We start from the raw sequence: 21,054 nt of genomic DNA, 5'->3' as shown, positions 1-21,054 counted from the left end.
CACATAGTAAATAATTCATATGTGATAGTTTTGTGTGTGTGTGTGTATGTATGCGTATATACATACACACACACATATATAAATGCCTATGTATGTATTAGTTTTTATTATTACTATTCTTTTGCATCAAGGATCCCTTTGGCAACTTCTTCCCTCCTTGGGTCCTTAGATTATTTTAAATGTATAGAAAATGGAATACCTAGAATCACAAAGGAAACAAGTTAATGATATACTTTTTTTCCCATGCAAGTTCATGGTACTCCCGAAATCTAGTGGTATATTGACCAAAAGTTAATAACCTTGATAGATGATTTTTTAAGTTACTTCCAGATGGTCTATCTTGGACCTTCTAATGCTAGGCTCTCTAGATCAAAAATTATGAATAGGTGAATATTTTTTACCCCTAATGCTACCAAATTATTTTCCACATTAGTTGGACTAATTCTCAGCTCCACCAATAATTTATTTGTTTATTACCAACAATATTTCTGTCTTTTATCCTTTGTTAGTTTGGATATAATCTGAAAGCTCTTATAGTGACTTCATGATGTTACCTTTTATATTTAGGTAACAATTCTGTTGTGAATTTGTCATAGCATACATGAAAAGACTTAGTCTTTTCCACTAACTAGTTATAATGTTTTGTAAAAGAGCATTTTGTTTGTATTATGTGGATCAAATGTGGTCATAAGTTTTTTTTTTTTGTTTTTTGTTTTTTGTTTTTGTGGGTTTTTTTTTTTTTTTTGATACTTAATAGCTGTGTGATTGTAGACAAATCCAAAATTCTTAGATTTCTTCAACTTTTTTGTCTCATGGACTTCTTAGACCAGTGTTTTTCATTCATAAAACAAAATAGAATTACAAAAGAAGGCAATTACTTTAAAATCAATGTAAAATATTTTTAAAAATTATGTTCATGGCGATCCCCTCATTAAGCATCCTACTACCTTGAGGTACTTGTGTCTAAAAGCAAAGGTGACTATAACATTTAAAAAATAACAAAGCATTATGGTATGGTACTGAATAATGCTAAAGAGCTCCAGATGGGAACAAATATCCACTGTTCTATAAAACTTCTAGGAAAGTTGGAAAGAAGTCTGACAGAAATTAGGTTTAGACTAACTTCATATATTGAGATAAATTCCAAATATATATAAGACTTAGATATGAAAAGTCATATTTTAAACAAATGAAAGATACAAGCAGTGACATTTCTTTAAATCATAAGAAAGGTTAAAAAAATTAATGAGCAAAAGAGAAGGCAAAAAGATCATACAAGATTAAATTAAAGTAGTTTTGGACATTAAAATGTTTTAATACAGAAAACTTGAAATTTGAAGGGAAACACCAAGCTAGAGAAAGAAAATCTTTGTAATGAATTTCTTTGAAAAAGTCTGAAACCCAAGGTATATCAATACAGATTTTAGATTGATGTGTAAATATATCTATGGAAAGTGACCATTGTTAAAAAGGCTGTGGGGAAAAAAGCTGCACTGATACACACTTATTAGAAGTATTAGTTGATCCCAGTCTTTCTGGAAATTAATTTGAAACTATTTTATTTAAAAAAGGCATGGTGTAATATTCTTCTCTATAATAAAATATAATATTCTCTGTTGAGTTAGTTTCAGTTCAGTAATCACCCCAAATGCAGCCAGGTATTAAATTATAAATCCTTTATTGTCTCTTTCCAAGTCATGTTTCCTTTCCTGTGGCTCGGTTAGCTTTCTTAGAGGCCTTCTATAGTCTTGGTTCTGAGAGCTTAAGCTCTGGCTTCTGAATCTCCCTAGCTTATATATGCTCTCTTAATGGTGTGGATTTTGTGGAACATGTTAAATACCGTGCTAAATAATCATTGTCTCTATCAATTCCATTGATTTAGCACCTTGTTTCAAGTTCTAGCCCATAACACACAGCATACCATGTGATTCACCTATGATTATGTAATGAATGTGATTTATTACTAGGGCTAGATCAAAGAAAGAAGGAAAGGTGGAGACTGAATATACATCAGCACATGTTGTATTCACTTTTCCCCCATTTTTTCCTTTTTTTTTTTCTCTCATGGTTTTTTTTTTTTTTTTAGCACTTTTTTGGTATACAAAAGAACAGAACTAAAAGGGATGAGTTTTCATCCATGGCAAGAATGATTAAGTAAATCATGGAATTTGAATGTTTACAGAATGTTAGTATGGCATAAGAAACATTAAAATGGGAAAATTAATATGAACTGATGAAAAGTTGGCTATTGTAACTCAACATATTTTATACAACAATATTTCAAAGAAAATAATTTTAAAATACTTAATAAACTCTGAAAATTACTAACCACAGACTAGGTGAAATGCAACATAGATTTGGGCTGGAATAAAGGGGAAAAAAAAGAGAAACTTCAACGGACATTTCAAAATGCAGAAGGGAATTGGGAAAGTCAGTAGAAAAGCTGGACAGCTTTGAAAATAACATGTTAAATTTATTGTATACTTGGAGGGAGAGACTATATCAAATGCCATTTCATAGACTGCACAGTAAATTCACTGTTTTCTGTTTTGCTTTTCTATGTAGAAATGTTTGTCATATTTGATACTAAGTGCATAATTAAAAGTTGATCTATTTATTTGGTTTTTGTTGAGGTGATTAGAGTTAAATGGTTTGCCTGGGGTCACAGCTAGGAAGTGTTAAGTGTCTGAGGTCAGATTTCAACTCTGGTCCTCCTGATTTCAGGGCTTGTGTTCTATCTACTGCACCAACTAGCTGCCCCAAAAATTGATATTTATTTAAAAGATCAATTGAAAAAGGTATTATGTATGGAAAATATACCAGATTTTTGGATACTGTTATTTTTTCATTCTTGTGAAATTGACATTAATTAGCCTTTTAAATCAAGACTCACATATTAAACTTTAATTTTGGCAGCTTCAGAATTGAGTGGCTCTGATTCTACCAGCTGTTGAATGCAGAGAGGAAGACATCTCAAAATTAGGTAAAAGAAATTATCTAAAGTGTCAAATGTGGAAATATCAAATGCTGATTTGTATATCAACTATTGAGGGTTGTCTTTTAAAAAAGAAAATATAAAACATTCTATATTTTTTGCTTCTAGATGACCATTATTAGCATCTTACCTAGTAATCTATATAATTCTTTGAAATTATATATTGCTAATTAGGAAGGATTTGTTTGGGGAATTGATAGGTTCCTGACAAAGCTGTGTTTAAATCCAATAAACTGTAATTCAAGATGTGACCTGCATATTACTTTTTAAAATTTTATTTTGTTAAATATTTCCCAGTTATATTTTTATCTGATTCAAGATACACTTGAGTATTGTGGATAACGTGACAAAATATTTGCTTGTACTCAGGATTGAGGATAAGAGCTTCTTTGCCCTGATGCTGCTACATCTTCTTTGCCCCTTAGTCAAACATTAGGAAATCATTCTTCCTTGCCTCTTAGTCAAACACAAACTAAGTGGTAAATTTCATTTTACCAATTGATAAATTTTCATTTCTTTCACAATAGATATGACACTTTACCCATGATCATGTCTATATTAAGAAATATTGAAATAATTTTTCCTTTTTTGTAATTTTGATCTGTGAAATTTTTTTAAAGCACCATTTACCTTGTATTTGTCCTTTACCCGTCCTATAACAGAACTGAAAGCTGCTTTTTTTTTTTTTTTTTTTTTTTTTTTTTTTTTTTTAGTATTGGTCATATTTGCTATTTCAAAACAACTAGTTTTCATGATCCTGATCCTCCTATAGAGAAAATGATAGAAATAGCGTCATCAAATATTGGATGATAAAACAACCAATTTTCTTTCATAGAAATTTTAGTTTTAGTGTAAGCTTTTAAAGAACAATTACTGGAAAAAGAATAATGTTTACTTGTCTTTCAGATTACTGACATTAAAAATCTGCCAAAAAAAAACTGATGTGGATTATACTGATACATCTTCAGGAGAGCAATGGACTGGAACACCAAACCAGAAGATAATGCTGCTCTTCCATCCTATTTAGAAAGTCAATCAAGTTTTCTAAGAAAAGCCTTAAGTCCACATACCTTAACACCTCAGAGTTCTTGTAATTATTCTAGAAATAATCAGGAGGTGTTTGTTTGCCCTAGCAATAAAAATACCACATTACAATCACTGCAGTATCAAAATGTTGAAAGCTCTAAAAATCCTCAGCAGGTCTGTCACCCAGATATGTCTAGTAGGATAGTTGTCATCCCAGAAACTTCCACTGAAAAAATTCCTTTTTCACAGTTGAAAGTAGTACCAAATCAACCAGATCAAAGTTCACATAGATCACTTGGAACTCCCAGAAATTCTTGGTTAAGTTCTTCAGTAAGTGATTCTATCTTTTTTAGCAGAGGATTATCTGGTGCATCTCAAACTAGTGTTGGCAATAGTGTACATAATGCACTTAAATCTCAGGATCAGTATGTCTCATCAAATACTTATACTATGCAGCTACAAATGGTATCCAACCCTTCAAAAGTTCCTGCATTGTATCCAGGAAATCAAGGATCTAATTTATATTCAGCAGAACAGCAAGTTGGGTGGGTTCCACCCTGTACATCCAATGGACTAACTGTGCCTTTTCAGCAACCAAGTCAGTATCTTGATTCACAAAGAGGTGTAGTAACCAATTTACAAAATACAAACATTCAAAAACAACCTGTTGTTTCAGCTACACCGTTACAGATTACAAATAATCAGCTATTAAACCCTAGTGTAGCTGTTGCAGCACCTTTGCCTCCATATCCAATTGTACAGCCACGTCAGTATGCAGCTATTAGTACAGTTACTGAGACCAATAATAGAAATCTTCCTAATTATTATTGTCGATTAATCCCACCATTTCAAAAAAATAGTCAGTATTTAGCTCAAAATACATCTAATGAACTTTTACATGCTCAGCAAATACCTCTTTCTGAAACAAAAAGAGGTTTTGGAAGAGATTGTCAACAACAGTGGCAGAACACTAGTGAAAATAGCCATCAGAAACTGAATGTTGAAACAAACTATCCCTTTAATGAATCAGGCAGTTCTTTTGCAGTTGGTGGAATTCCCCACTATAAAAATAAACAAATAAGGACAAGTCTTTGTGATGCATCTTCTGAATTACTGAGCAGAATGCCCGGACCAAGCAACCAGATAAATAGTCATTCTCTTGGAGAACGTAGTGGTTTTCTAGGGGATAATAGTGGTTCTCTCAAGGAAGGTAGTAGTTCTTTTGTAAAAGATAGTGGTTCTCATAGAGAAAGTAGTCATTCCATTAATTCAGAAATTGATATATCAAAAGAAAGTCATTCCAATATAACAAAAGAAGGGTTATTTAGGGATATTAAAAAATTATTGGCAATGAAAAATGAATTTTTGAAATTAGCAAAAGAAATTAAAATTAAAAAATCCTTTCTTTCTGAAAATCAGGATAAAACACTTAATTCTTCCTTACCACAAAATCCTGCTGTCTCTCTTCAACTTCCTTCTAAGGATCAGTCTTTTCCTCAGTTGATGTCAATTAATTCAGAGCACCAACTAATGAAAGGAATGCAATCTACAGAAGATACAAATAAAACTAAAAACACACTGAACACTAATATTAAAGAAATAGATTGCAGCAGACAGATTAACCAAGGTAGTTCAGTTTTATCAAATTCTGCCTCTTCTGGAAAATTGCAAACAAAGCACATAAATACTCTTTCGCAGGAAACCTCCCCAGTATGTCAAAAAATCCTACCACCTATTAATCCTGCACACACACTAACAAATCAGACTTCCTTAGATCTTAATAAAGGCAATAGATTTGACACACCACAATTATCCAATGATACAATTAATAATACTTCTCTTAACCAACAAAGACAAAAGGCTTTGAAAAGTAAAGAGGACAATTATAAGCTGCTTTCTCAGCTCCTTAAAAGCAATGATACAACTTTAGATTTTACCCCTAAAATAATGAATCAAGAAACATCAGCAAAAAGTGTGAGTGAAAATATGCAGGACTGCAATAAATCTATTCATTCTGAAGTAAAACAAAAAATGGAAGTCATTAGTTCTCAATCACAGTCCCAAAGCACAGGAATTCCAATGACTACTGTTAAAAGTACAGATAGTTTAGACAATTCTATTAAACTGAAAGATAGGACTTCATTTTTGCTTAATGGAAAATCTTGTGCAAAGGATAATAATTATTCCATGGAAGAACTAACTGCATGTCTTGCATTATGGAAAAAAAAACCATCAGAATCCACCAACTTTGAGGAAAATGACAAACTAGGAAAAAACAAAGTACCAGATGAAATGGCATCTCCTACAGTTAGAAGAAACACAAATGAAACAGTTTTACCCACTTCAAGTGTTCCTATTGTACACAAACATGAATCTGGAAATTTAAATTTAACAAAAGGAATTGAACTTCAAATTGCTGTTGTGTCTCCTTTAATCCTTTCAGAGGTAAAACCATCAGATGACCAATCACTAAAACCTAAGTCTTCATTAGAATCAGTGTTCCCAGTTATTCAAGAAGGTAGTGTGTGTAGTTTACAGGACCAAATTAAAGAAGAACCAATTGTTTCATCAGATGTTAATGTTGTAAAAAGGACAGCAGAAGTTTATGTTGCATCAAGTAATTTTGCACTGATGAATAAGTTTGATTCCAAATTACAAGACATAAAATCAGATGATGGAATAGTACATTCAAACATAAATTTGAATTTTTCATCTGAAACATTGGAAAAAAAGCTAGACAAGTCAGAACTACACACATCACATTTAGAAAAGGATATCTGTTCTCCCAATAATGCAGACAGTTCAGGGCAAGTTAAAGAACAAAAAAAGGACCAGCACATCCCAGTGCAGTTGGTGAATGATACTCCAGTGAGTGATGATATACTACAAATTGCCAGTGTCTGTTCTCTTGTTGAAGGTGATACATTTTATAATTCCCAAATAGCCAATATGTTCAACTCTGTCCCTTCAACACAGGTTGATAAAAAAGAGATTTCTTTACCAGGCAACACTGTGATTGATAAAAAAGAGCAACTAAATCAGACAAAATTTGAATCTGTGAGTAATCCTAAAAGGCAAAATTTGCTGAAAATTACTGATGTCTTGCCTAAAATATCTTGTGGGACAAAATCATTGGGGACTTCAAAATCATTAAACCATTGTGAGACAAATGGCAAAATTGTAAAGCAAAAAAACCACATGGAAAAGAATATTGAGAAGAAAGAGATTGTTAGTAATAAATGTTGCTCATCAACTGACGATCAACTCAATCTTAACTCTAAAGAAATTGTTGATATATCTAGTGCTCATTTCACCAAAGACCTGTCTTCTATGGTCCAAAATATTGAACGAGCAAAACATGAGAGTCTTCTTGATGAGGCAGCATCTGTGAAATATCTAGATGACCAGTTGTCTGAACTTGTAGAAGAATTTCCTTACGGTATTGAACGTACAGACACACACAATATTATACCAGCAGAAAATAAAAATGCATCACAGCAACTAAGCATGGATCTAGTCACTAAAGATAAAGAAACCAGCATCAAAACTAAGTATGACTCTGAAGATCCAGTAAACCAAATTAAAATTACAATATTGAACTCAGAGCGCATGAAAGAATTGTTCCCTAAGGAGAGTAAAAAAATCTGCAAAGGACATGATAACCTGGACAAAGTGGAACATTCTCAGAAAAAGAAATCAATGATAGATGTCCAGAATCATTGTGGTTCATCTGTGAATACTACAAGAGATAATGGTCATCAGGATTCCACAAAAATCTCAACAGGAAAAGATGACGTTCATTGCTGTGCATTAGGTTGGCTATCTACAGTTTATGATGGAGTTCCCCAGTGTCTGTGTGATTCTAGAAAAGACTGTACAACAGAAGAGAAGCTTGATGGGCAGAGTTCACTTTCAGAAAACTTGAGTTATAAAGGAGACCCAGCTACTGATGGGAACATCCTTGCTCCAGAAATTAATAGTACATTGAAGAATAACTCTCTAGCATGTCCTGAAGGGAAAAGAAGTTTGTTTGAAATGGAACAAAATGAAATAAAATGTTCACCAAAGACCATGGAGAAGGAAAAATCTAGTTTTTCTTCAAGGAAGAAAATAGTAAAATATAATGAAAGAGATTCTCAGGAAAATCCACAGAAGGTACTTAAGGCAAGAAACTTAATCCCTTTACGTGGGGAAAAGAAGAAATCACATTTTTGGTCAATTAAAAACAAAGAATTTCTTAAGAAAGAATGCTCTTCTAGAGATTTAGTATCAACAGAAAAGTTTAATTTAAAATTTAAATCGGATTGCTCAAAATTTAAAAATCCAAAGTGGAAGTTGGAATATCCTGATATATCTGATATGGAGCAGAAAAAGAAAAAACATGAGCTAGAACAGAAAACACGTATAGTAAATGGGTCTAAGTTGTGTGAGTCTCTTTCAAGCGCGAATGAAGAAAATTGTGAAGAAAAAGTATCCACAGATACAGAATCCACAAACTTGACCTCTTCTAAGTCTGATAGTAGTCCATGTAAAATTATTAAAGTTCTATCTTCTCATGATTATTTTCAGAGACAAAAGCAAAAAGAAAAAATTGTTAAAGGAGACTTAAAGCAAAGGCATGACAGTGAAAAATTAAAAAAAAATAGGCCACATGTTTCTGAATGTGTGTGGCACAATAAACTCACTATAAAACTGGTTAACTGTGCAAAATCAAATGAGGGACACAATGTACGGAAATATAAAAGATCATTAGACAATTTAGCACACCATAATAAAGCCACTAAGTCTCACAGAAACAAGATTAATCATTCAAAAGAGTTCAGAAAATGTAACATTGCAATGAATGTGCAAGAAAAAGTTGGTGAAAAACAGCTTGATGATGTAGTTATTTTAAGCAGAAAAGTTAACAAATATAACCAAAATCCTCTCCAGGGAAAGGATCAAAAGGAACAAAAGAAAATGTATTTGAACAGAGTTGCATTTAAACGTACTGCACAAGAAAGTATTTGCCTAACAAAATTAGATTGTTCACCCAGGAGTTCTGTAAATCAAATTAAGTATGATAATGATGATAGTAAATCCAACCAAAATTCAGTTTCACATGAGAAGAATAAATGTGAAAAACCAAAAATGCTAGAATTTAAGTTATGTCCAGAAGAACTATTTAAGAATGGAAAGAGTGAAGAACATCCAGATTTAAAGTCTTTTCCTAGAAAGGAGCAAGTTCCTGTACAAGGTATGGCATTTAAAAAAAAATGATTGCTTATTATGTAAGGTAATGATTCAGTTACAGAATTTGATTATAATTGAGAAACGTCATTTCTGTAGAGGAGAGAGTGTTGGACTTGGAGTTAGAGACCTGGGTTCAGATCCTTCCAAGGACACTGAATTTGATAGTCAACCAGGCCATTTACACTCAGTTTCATTATCTGTACAGTATAATAGCTAGTATTCACCTCATTAGGCTGTTGTGAGGTTCAAGTGTTTACATGTTATGTAAATCATTTTGCAAGCCTCAAAGCACTATCAAACTATATTATTGTTATATAAAATCTAATATTGATACCATAATTAATAAGAAATTTTAAATTGTAAAATGAATATATTCTGTAGTAACTAAAATTCTTTGATACATTATTTTTTCTGTCCCCATTTTTTTTATCAGTTTGTAACTTTCTTAGTTTGCTATGTTAAAAACTAATAATTCAGAGTTCTAAAAATAAATATTATGTGAAATAGTATGTAAAAGTTACAGTATGCCAATTTCCAAAAGGCATATGTTTTACTTTAAAAAAATATATTAGCAAGGGAAATTGTATTCTTTGGATTTTTAAAAAGATCTTATTATAATTTATCATAGGCTAAGCATATTATTCTATACTTTGTATTGCTTTTGTGCTTTTTGAAATAGTCATACCCTTGCTTCAATTTTTCTTCTAGTTAGACATTTTAGTTTATATAAGAGATCTCTTTGTTTTTCCATATGGAAATCACTCAGCTTAACTGAAAAATTTAACACATGCATAGTTTTAACAATAATCATAAAATTAGACTTTATACTCTAATCAATTCAAATCAGGGTACCAACGAATTATAGAAATATTTGTTCTCTACAAAGTTAAGTGTGTGGTGTTTTTTTTTTTTTTTAATTTAATTTTTTTTTTTTTTTGGTCACTTAATATTACTATATAACATGGCAGTTTTGGTCTTTGCCAAGTATGGTAATTATTTTTCTTCAGAGATGGGAAAAAAACTATTGTTTTTCCATTTGGCAAAGTATTCTTTTAAGTATTTCCTGTGAAAGAGATAGTACCTTATAAAAGATCCAACTTCTCATTGAGATTACTAAAATCATGAAAATTAATATAGTTTTTTAGTTCTATCAGATGCTTTCTGGCTTATTCTTTCTGTGTTTACAATACTTTTCCCACTTCAAGTAAAAGTTATATTAGAACTTAGAAATATTTACAAATTAAGATATATTAAAATTACAGTTTGATCATTTACAGGCATAAAAAGTACAAAAGAAGATTGGTTAAAATGTATTCCTCAGAAGAAAAGGAAAATAGAAGCAGTCAAAGATAAAGGTGACACATTGCCTGTACTCAGTTTCAATGCCCCTCTTTCCTTAGAATGGTGGATGTTAAATGTCTTTATTTGGTATAGAACATACTTACTGAAAATAATATGCTGTCTTTATTGTTCCTTATTTTTTGTGCCTTGCTGCCATTCCCCCCCCTCCCCCACATTTTGTAGTGGGCAGTGTTTTTTGTTTATATTGATTTATTACTAGTGCTTATTTTTAATAACAATGGAGCTTCCAGCATTTATCTGATACCTGATATATCATCTATTGAATCTACTAATTGCATTGTTCCTTTAAATGAAAGTGCAGACAGAAATTAGAGTTTTATAATAAATATATAATTTTATATTAAACATAATTTTATGTACTATGTATTATATATATTAGTATAGGATAAAATATAATTTTTTAAAACTGAAAACAAGTTGAAAGCATTGAGCATCAAAGGAACACAATTGTCAAGAGTACAAATAAAAAAGAAAGCAAAAACAGACAAATGAAAGGCAGGTAGATTTATGACTACTTCATCTACCTAGGGATAGTGATCCCTAGATATTACTAGGGAGTAAGATATTACTTACATAATCATGGGCTCCCATAATTGAAACATGACATAGATTATCTAGTCTAAACTTTACATACCTAAGAAAGCATACTCTATAAAAAATCCTCAACAAGTGTCTCTTAATGGTAAATAACTGTCTCCTAAGGAAGTTCATTCATTCAAAAGATGTTTTTTGAAGTGGTTTGTTTTTGTTTTGTATTTTGGCAAAAAAAATTTTTAGCACCTTCTGTCTAGTTGCTGGGCCTTCAGATCCAAAGTTCAGAAAAAATTCTTCCTTTTCCAGATGATAGCTCTTTGACTTTTATTTCCTGCTTATGCTTACTATATAGGGCAGCAAGATGGTACGCTGAATAGAGTGTTGCCCTTGGAGTAAGGAAGATGATACTTCCTGAATTTAAATGTGGCTTCAGACATTTACAAACTATGTGACCTTTAGTATCTTTGCCAAACAAAACAAACCTAATGGGGTCACAAAGAGTTGGACACAACTGAAAGAACTGAATTGCAATTAAAAACATGCATCTCACTAAAACATGATTTTTAGTCCTTTTTCCTCTGTGGTCACTATTAATATACTTAGTTAATATACTTAATTTTGTCAGTGCCCTCCATATAATGTTACCCTAACTAGACAGCTACTCTACATATGGTCTGATCAGAGCAGGAGTGTTGCTTCTCTGAATCTCGGTGCTGTTCTTTTAATATAGCCCAAGATTGCATTAGGCTTTTTTTTTTTTTTTTTTTTTAACTATTTGATAATTAATGAAAACCAGATCCTAGGTAATTTTCATAAGAAATGTCTGAATTTTTCTAATTCTACCTTTATTTGTTTAATTAATTATTAGAACCAAATATAGGATTGAACATTTAGATTTATTAAATTTCATTTTGTTAGCTTTAGACTTTCATTTTAGCCTGTTTAAAATGTTAGCTGTCTTCTCCAGCTTTGTGCTATCTAAAAGTTGAATATAAGGAATCCTATCAATACTAGAAGTTTTAGAGAACATTTTTCTTTGACTGTGGTTTGAGTGTGTAATCTTTAAAATTTTATGAACTTAATCTGAGATCCCTTCTCAGTTAAAAAATCCACACAAAGATGTGAAAACAGACTGGGAGAAGAAAAGGATATAGGAAACTGGAGCATTGAGTGCTAAAGAAGTAACATGGAATGAGTAAGATGGAGACAAAATCAAATGATGATAGGAATCCTTGGGTCAGAAGGATTCTAGAAAAAAAGATATTCAAGCATTATTAAAAATACAGCAATTCATAGATAACTTTGGTAGAAGGAAAGAAATATGTAAAAGGAAAGGGATATACAGATGCCAGGAAGGCAGGAGAAGAGAGAAAGAGAAGAAAGGTAGGGAAGATTGAAACCACGAGACTTTGAAAAACAGAAACCTATCCTGACAAGACAAGCCAGGGTTCTGATGCTGAGGAGGAGGTACATTGAAGTGAAATATGAATCATTCAAGCCTAAGCTTAAAGCTGTGTTTGGGTATAGAATATGAAATTATTATCCATTTTGACATGATAAAATTGAAATGACAATTATAGAATAAAGTGAGACTAAGATTCATGTTCATGGAAAGATAGGGTTAAATAGAGGTAAGAAAAGATCAAAAGAGATTTGTAAAATATATTGTACATTGGTAAAGCTTTTACACTGACTTTTTTTGAATAAAAATGATGTAGCTGATTATCATTAAATTAGTAATTCCATGCTTCATTGGTGTTTAACATTAAATAACAATAACATTTATTTCCTTTAGATGACAATGCTCTATCTAATTCAAGAGTGTACAAGAGAACATTGAGTGTGGATGGATGCAAGGCTGTTCAGAATCCACCAAAAGATTCAAAAACAATGTTTCAGACCTACAAGAAATTATATTTGGAGAAAAGAAGTAGAAGCCTTGATGAGAGTTCTACAAAGTAATTAATAAAGTTTAGGAGGCAGTGTGTGGTACTGAAAATGTCCAAATACTGTTCCTTACAAAGGTTAATTGATTTCTGTTCTTTATCCTTTTACAAATTTAATCTTATAGCTGGCAATGGATTCACTATTGCAATTATGAAGGCTTTTCAGTTATAAAATTTATTTCTGACTTAAGTAGCATCATTTAAAAACATCTTGTTTATAATGGGGAGAAAATTTAATATTTCTTTGCTTAGAAAAAAACATCAAATTGATGCAAAGAAACCTGATTGTACTTAACAGGTAAACCATAAAGTATTTTAGCTGCTGCATTGTTGAACCAAACAGACATAATTACAATGTAATTGTTTTCTTCAATTTTTTCTTATTTTTGTATTTCAAGTGCTGACTAGAGCTGTTAAAAATTCATCCATAAATTTGAGGAAAAGCTGCATACAACTTCAACAACTACTTGTACACTTTAATTAGAATTGTAAATACATTCTTATGTTTATAAGCTATATTAGCAGATCTTAACCAATTGTGAATTTTGAAATATATTCTTGAGTATTTTGTTAAAAGTGCCATTTTGTACTGTTAAATTTTGTACTGAATTGTAAACTTTCCTCCAAAGTCTTGGTTGTTTTTTTTTTTTTTTTTTTTTTTTCTAAATTACATCGAAAACAATTTGGGTGTTAAATATTGGATGTTTTAAAACATTCCTTTTCATACTTGAAATAAACATGTATTTTAAAAAATGGAAAAGTCTATCAAATAATAACTTCAGTGAATTTGGAAACACATTTTAATAGTAATATGAAAACAATTACACATGTGTATAAAATGGAATGCAAACGATAAAGGATTATTAATCATATAGTTGATTGGATTGGAAAAATTTAAAATGGATGATTGAAGTAGCTTGATTCTAGGAGTAAAACTGGTTGGGAAAATGTAATATTGTGAAGAAATCAAGATACTTAATGTAGAGCTAAGATAATCAGCATGAAAAAGTACTACTAGATTCTCTCCATTACCACCTCCAAATATTTAAAGAAAATGACCAGACTGACAGAAAATCCAAGAAATAATCATTTTTCTAGCCTAAAAGTATATAGGTTGACAGTCAACCCTTATGGGAGGCTGTTAGCTTATAGAACATATGTACTCATGGAAAAACATTGAAGAATATTTTTCTAAGATTAGTATACCTGTGTGCCCCCAGATAACATCCTGTTAAGCACCAGCTGTTTTTTATCTCTAGATTTATGCACACCTTTACCCCAATTCCCAAAATCCCATGTGCCCATACAAAAATTTCCATAGAATTCCCTGAGCCATTTTACACATATATCAGCCAGTGCCAGAGAAGCCACCAACAATCAGGCTTAAGAATCCCACTCTCAGAAATATATCTTGGAGCAAAGTACCAGCTAAGTGGACTCATGTCTACTCCCCATTGCTTCACCTAATTTAGGTGAGTTTTACTCTGTTAGTGTGTCTGACTTGTAAATTGGGATCATTTCTTCCTGTTCCCCTTTCTTTTCCCATTTGCCAATAAAGCTTTTCATTGAACTGTTTTCCCATTGTTTTATATGTTATTCGCAGCATATGAATTCATTAAAGGGTTGTTTTTCTTGACATCTCATAGTAGGTGTATCTATTCTGCAGAAGTCTGGTGCAGTGAGCACAGAAGGGACTCCCTTATGCCACTGTCTAAAATGAGCTCAGCCTTGTACAGAATTAGGAATAGGCGCCAAATAGCATATACTACTGCCATTGCTCAGTTTTAGATCACACAGATCCAGTGTTTGAATGGAGAGTCAGAGGCCATAATTAAGCAGCAGTTTCAAAAAATCAGATTTTAAAAAAAGAATGTTTTGTGATTCACATTCAGTTCCTACGTTCCTCTCTCTGTGTATAAATAGCTCTATTCTTCACAAGATCATTGGACCTGGCATCAATTATCTTATTGTTGGAAAGAGTCACATTCATCAGAATTGGTCATATAGTATTCATGTTGACTTTCCAATGATCTCCGAATTCTGCTCATTTCACTTAGCTTCAGTTCATGTAAGTTTCTTCAGGCCTTTCTAAAATCATCCTCCTAATAATTTCTTATAGAACTATAATCCTTAACATTCATATACAATAACTTCTTCAGCCAATCTCCCAACTGATGGGCATCCACTCAGTTTCCAGTTTCTTGTCATTACAGAAAGGGCTGCCACAAACAATTTTGCCCATGTGAGTCACCTTCCTTTAAGATCTCTCTGGGATATAGGGCCAATAGAAACGCTGCTGGGACAAGGAATATGCACAGTTTGATAAGTTTTTGAACATAGTTCTAAATTGCTCTCCAGAATGGCTTGATCAATTCCACTAAATGTATTAAGTGTCCCAGTTTTCCCACATCCCCTCCAACATTTGTCTTTGTCTTTTCCTACCATCTTAGCCAATCTGAGATGTGTGTACTGGTATTGCAGAGTTGTCTTAATTTTCATTTCTCTGATCAAGTGTGATTTAGAGCACCTCACTGATTAAGAATAGTTTTAATTTCATCTGAAAATTGTCTGTTTATATCCTTGCCATTTATCAATTGGAGAATGACTTGAATTTTTCTAAATTTGAGTCTATATATTAGAAATGAGGGCTTTTTATAACAATTCTCAAGACAAATCTAGAAGAGAATGATGAAATTTCTGCAAGCAAATTATATGAAAAACAATTGGAATTCTTGGGAAGAGATGGAGCTACTTGTTTTTTAGTTTAAGGAACATTTTTGTAATTGAAATGATACTTGAAAAGGGTGTGTCTGTGTATGTGTTGGATTAGAGCTTTGAAAAAAAAAAATAACCTGAAAGTGAATTAACTGAAAACTTAATAAAAGTATTGTCATACCAAAACAACAAAAACAGATCAGGGAAATATTGAAGAGGGGTAATTTTAAAATCATTGTACTATCCTGAAGTTCATGTCTAGACATCCTATTTTTTTTAATGCAAATTTTATTGACTTAAAACAAGTGATTTCAAGAGATAATTATATAATAGATTGAAAATTAGATTTATCATTGATTTCCACTACTTTTTCTTTTACATTTCGTCACTTATAAATCATGTCATATCATCGATTTTGCTTTTTTTTTAATGAAATGTTTCTTTTTAAATTAATTTTATAATTATAACATTTTTTGACAGTACATATGCATAGGTAACTTTTTACAACATTATACCTTGCCTCCCTTCTGTTGTTAACTTTCCCCTCCTTTCCTCCACCCCCTCCCCTAGATGACAGGCATTCCCATACATATTAAATATATTATAGTATGTCCTAGATACAATATATGTGTGTAGAACCGAATATTTGTTGTTGCAAAGGAAGACATGGAGTCAGAAGGTAAAGTAACCTGGGAAGAAAAACAAAAAATGCTAACAGTTAACACTCATTTCCTAGTGTTCCTTCTCTGGGTGTAGATGATTCTGTCCATCATTGATCAATTGGAACTGGATTAGATCTTTTCTATGTTGAAGATATCCACTTCAATCAGAATATATCCTCATACAGTATTGTTGTTGAAGTGTATAATGATCTCCTAGTTCTGCTCTTTTCACTCAGCATCAGTTGATGTAAGTCTCTCCAAGCCTCTCTGTATTCATCCTGCTGGTCATTTCTTAACAGTACAATAATCCATAACATTCATATACCATAATTTACGCAACCATTCTCCAATTGATGGGCATCCTTGTAGTTTCCAGTTTCTGCTCACCACAAAGAGGGCTGCCACAAACATTTTGGCACATACAGGTCCCTTTGCCTTCTTTAGTATTTTCCTGGGATATAAGCCCAGTAGTAGCACTGCTGGATCAAAGGGCATAGTTCCAAATTGTTCTCCAGAATGGTTGGATTCATTCACAACTCCACCAGCAATGCATCAATGTCCCAGTTTTCCCACAGCTCCTCCAACATTTATCATTATTCTTGTCATCTTAGCCAATCTGACAGGTGTGTGTCTCAGAGTTGTCTTAATTTGTATTTCTCTGATCAATAGTGATTTGGAACACTCATAAGTGGAAATAATATCAATTTCATCTGAAAATTGTTCATATCCTTTGACCATTTATCAATTGGAGAAGAGCTTGATTTCTTATAAATTAGAGTCAATTCTCTGTATATTTTGGAGATGTGGCCTTTTTCAGAACCTTTAACTGTAAAAATGTTTTCCCAATTTGTTACTTTCCTTCTAATCTTGTTTGCATTAGTTTTGTTTTTGTACAAAAGCTTTTTAATTTGATGTAATCAAAATTTTCTATTTTGTCATCAATAATGATCTCTAGTTCTCCTTTGGTCACAAATTTCTTCCTCCTCCAAAAGTCTGAGAGGTAAATTATCCTATGTTCCTCTAATTTATTTATGATCTAATTCTTTATGCCTAAATCATGGGCCCATTTTGATGTTACCTTAGTATGTGGTGTTAAGTCTGGGTCCATGCCTAGTTTCTGCCATACTAATTTCCAGTTTTCCCAGTAGTTTTTGTCAAATAATGAATTCTTATCCCCAAAAGTTGGAAACTTTGGGTTTGTCAAACACTAGATTGCTATTTTTATTCACTATCTTGTCCAATGGTTTTGGTGACTGCTGCTTTATAATATAGTTTTAGATCAGGTAGAGCTAGGCCACCATTTGATTTTTTTCTCATTAATTCCCTTGAAATTATCAACCTTTTGTTCTTCCATATGAATTTTGTTATTTTTTCTAGGTCATTAAAATAGTTTCTTGGGAGTCTGATTGGTATAGCACTAAATAAATGGATTAGTTTAGGGAGTATTGTCATCTTTATTATATTCGCTCAGCCTATCCAAGAGCACTTCATATTTTTTCAATTATTTAAATCTGATTTTATTTTTGTGGCAAGTGTTTTGTAATTTTGCTCATATAATTCCTGACTTTCCTTTGGTAGATATATTCCCAAATATTTTATACTATCGATAGTTATTTTGAATGGAATTTCTCTTTGTATCTCTTACTGTTGGATTTTGGAGGTAATGTATAAAAATGCTGAAGATTTATGTGGATTTATTTTGTATCCTGCAACTTTGTTAAAGATATGAATTATTTTTAATAGCTTCTTAGCAGAATCTTTGGTGTTTTCTAGGTATACCATCATATTATCTGCAAAAAGTGATAGTTTGGTTTCCTCACTGCCTACTCTAATTCCTTTAATCTCTTTTTTGGCTCTTATTGCTGAGGCTAGTGTTTATAGTACAATATTGAATAGTGGGCAATCTTGTTTCATTCCTGATCTTACTGGGAAAAGTTACACTTTATCACCATTACATATAATGTTTACTGATGGTTTTAAATATATGCTCTTGATTATTTTAAGGAAAAGAACATTTATTCCTATACTCTCAAGTGTTTTGAATAGGAATGGGTGCTGGATTTTATCAAATGCTTTTTCTACATCTATTGAGATGATCGTATGTTTTTTGTTGATTTGGTTTTTGATATAGTCGATTATGCTAATAGTTTTCCTAGTGTTAAACCAGCTCTGCGTTCCTGGTATAAATCCCACTTGGTCATAGTGTATTATCCTGGTGATGATTTTCTGTATTTCTTTTTGGTAATATTTTATTTGTTAGTCTTTTTTTTTTTTTTTTCCCCTGAGGCTGGGGTTAAGTGACTTGTTCAGGGTCTCACAACTAGGAAGTTTTAAGTGTCTGAGACCAGATTTGAACTCGGGTCCTCCTAAATTCAAGGCTGGTGCTTTATCCACTGTGCCACCTAGCTGCCCCCGGTAATATTTTATTTAAGATTTTAGCATCAATATTCACTAGGGAGATTGGTCTATAATTTTCTTTCTCTGTTTTCAACCTACGTGGGTATCAGTCAGTACCATGTCTGTGTCATAAAAGGAATTTGGTAGGACTCCTTCAATTCCTATTTTTTCAAATAGTTTATAAAGCATTGGAGTTCATTGTTCTTTAAATGTTTGGTAGAATTCACCTCTAAATCCATCTGGTCCTGGAGATTTTTTCTTAGGGAGTTGGTTAATAGGTTGTTCTATTTCTTTTTCTGAAATGGGACTGTTTACACTATTTACTTCTTCCTCTATTATTCTGGGCAAGCTATATTTTTGAAGGCATTCTTCCATTTCATTTAAGTTATCGAATTTATTAGCATAAAGTTGGCCAAAGTAACTCCTAATTATTATTCTAATTTCCTCTTCATTAGTGGCAAGTTCTCCCTTTTTATTTTTAAGACTAACAATTTGCTTTTCCTCTTTCCTTTTTAAAATTAGATTTACTAAGGGTTTGTCTATTTTGTTGTTTTTTTCATAGAACCAACTCTTAGTTTTATTAATTAATTCAATAGTTTTTTTACTTTAAATTTTATTAATCTCTCCTTTTATTTTAAGAATTTCAAGTTTCATGTTTGTCTGAGGGTTTTTAATTTGTTCCTTTTCAAGCATTTTTAGTTGTAAGCCCAATTCATTGACCTTCTCTTTCTCTATTTTATGCAAGTAGACCTCTAGAGATATAAAATTTCCCCTTATTATTGCTTTGGCTGTATCCCACACATTTTTGGTATGATGTCTCATTATTGTCATTTTCTTGGCTGAAGTTATTAATTATGTCTATGATTTGCTGTTTCACCCAATCATTCTTTAGTATGAGATTATTTAGTTTCCAATTATTTCTTGGTCTATTTTCCCCTGGCTTTTTTTTTATTGAATGTAATTTTCATTGCATTGTGGTCTGAAAAGGATTCTTTTACTATTTCTGCCTTACTGCATTTGATTTTGAGGTTTTTATGTCCTAACCTAATATATATGGTCAATTTTTTATAGGTTCCATGAACTGCAGAGAAGAAAGTGTACTCCTTTTTGTCTCCATTTAGTTTTCTCCAATTATCTATCATATCTAACTTTTCTAATATTCTCTCTACCTCTTTGACGTCTTTCTTATTTATTTTGTAGTTTGATTTGTCTCATTCTGAGAGTGCAAAGTTGAGATCTCCCATTATTATAGTTTTGCTGTTTATTTCTTTCTTGCAGCTCTCTTAATTTCTCTTAAGTATTTAGATGCTGTATCACTTGGTGCATTTACGTTTAATATTGATACTGCTTCATTATTGATGCTGCCCTTTAGCAGGATATAATGCCCTTCCTTATCTCTTTTAATTAGAACAATTTTTGCTTTTGCTTTATCTAAGATGAGGATTTTTTGCCTTCACCTGAAGCATAGTAGATTCTGCTCCAACCTTTTACCTTTATTCTGTATGTGTCACCCTGTTTCAGATGTGTTCCCTGTAAACAACATATTGTAGGAGTCTGGCTTTTAATCCAGTCTGCTAACTGCTTCCTCTTTATGGGAAGTTTACCCCATTCACATTTGTGGTTAAAATGACTAATTCTATATTGCTTGCCATTCTGTTAACCCTTGGTTATGCTTTTCTCCTTTCCTTACCCCTTACCCCTCTCCCCCAGTATTAAACTTGTGAGCACCACTTGCTTTTCACAGCCCTCCCTTTTTAGTATCCCTCCCCCACCTTAAGTTTCTCCCTCTATTTTACCCCTTTTCCTCACAATTTCTGTATTCCCTTTCTATTTAGTTTACTCCTTCCCTTTTCACTTTTCCCCTCCCACTTTTCAATGAAGTGGAAGGAGTTTCACCATAAATCAAATATGTCTATTGCTACACACTGTGTTCATCCCCCTCCTTTCTCTCAGATATAATAGGTAATCTTTGCCTCTTCATGAGATGTAGTACCACCACTTTACCTTTTTTTCTGGTACAATTTCCTTTCCACCTCTAGTTTCTAGAATAAATTATACATATATTCTTTATATATCTTTATGGCAGAAATATAGTTCTCAAGATTTCTTTTTACCTTTTTAGAAATTTCTTGAGTTCTGTATTTGGAGATGAAACTTTTTGTGTATATCTGGTTTTTTAATCAAG

At 32.1% G+C, this 21,054-nt stretch overlaps 1 protein-coding gene across 21 annotated transcripts in view; it reads left to right on the top strand.

The window, feature by feature from the left end:
• LOC141544434 (protein bicaudal D homolog 1) overlaps positions 1–21,054 on the top strand; it is a 347,130-nt gene that overhangs the window by 36,272 nt on the left and 289,804 nt on the right. For 7 of the 21 annotated variants that reach the window (XM_074270594.1, XM_074270597.1, XM_074270593.1 and 4 more), the window contains 3 exons: positions 2,917–2,983; positions 3,902–9,257; positions 10,531–11,927. The exons of 12 other annotated variants lie outside the window; for them this stretch is intronic. In XM_074270594.1, the coding sequence (XP_074126695.1) occupies positions 3,971–9,257; positions 10,531–10,814 (5,571 nt within the window). In that variant the 5' untranslated portion in view covers positions 2,917–2,983; positions 3,902–3,970 and the 3' untranslated portion in view covers positions 10,815–11,927. Of the gene's footprint in view, positions 1–2,916; positions 2,984–3,901; positions 9,258–10,530; positions 11,928–12,944; positions 14,671–21,054 lie in introns of those variants that run through there. 2 more of the 21 variants (XM_074270601.1, XM_074270602.1) reach the window with 2 other exon arrangements.

Source organism: Sminthopsis crassicaudata, chromosome 5, assembly GCF_048593235.1.
Source record: "Sminthopsis crassicaudata isolate SCR6 chromosome 5, ASM4859323v1, whole genome shotgun sequence".
Classification (NCBI taxonomy): Eukaryota; Metazoa; Chordata; class Mammalia; order Dasyuromorphia; family Dasyuridae; genus Sminthopsis; species Sminthopsis crassicaudata.
The sequence above is the reverse complement of the archived record's forward strand: the minus strand, read 5'-3'. Positions and strand labels throughout refer to the sequence as shown.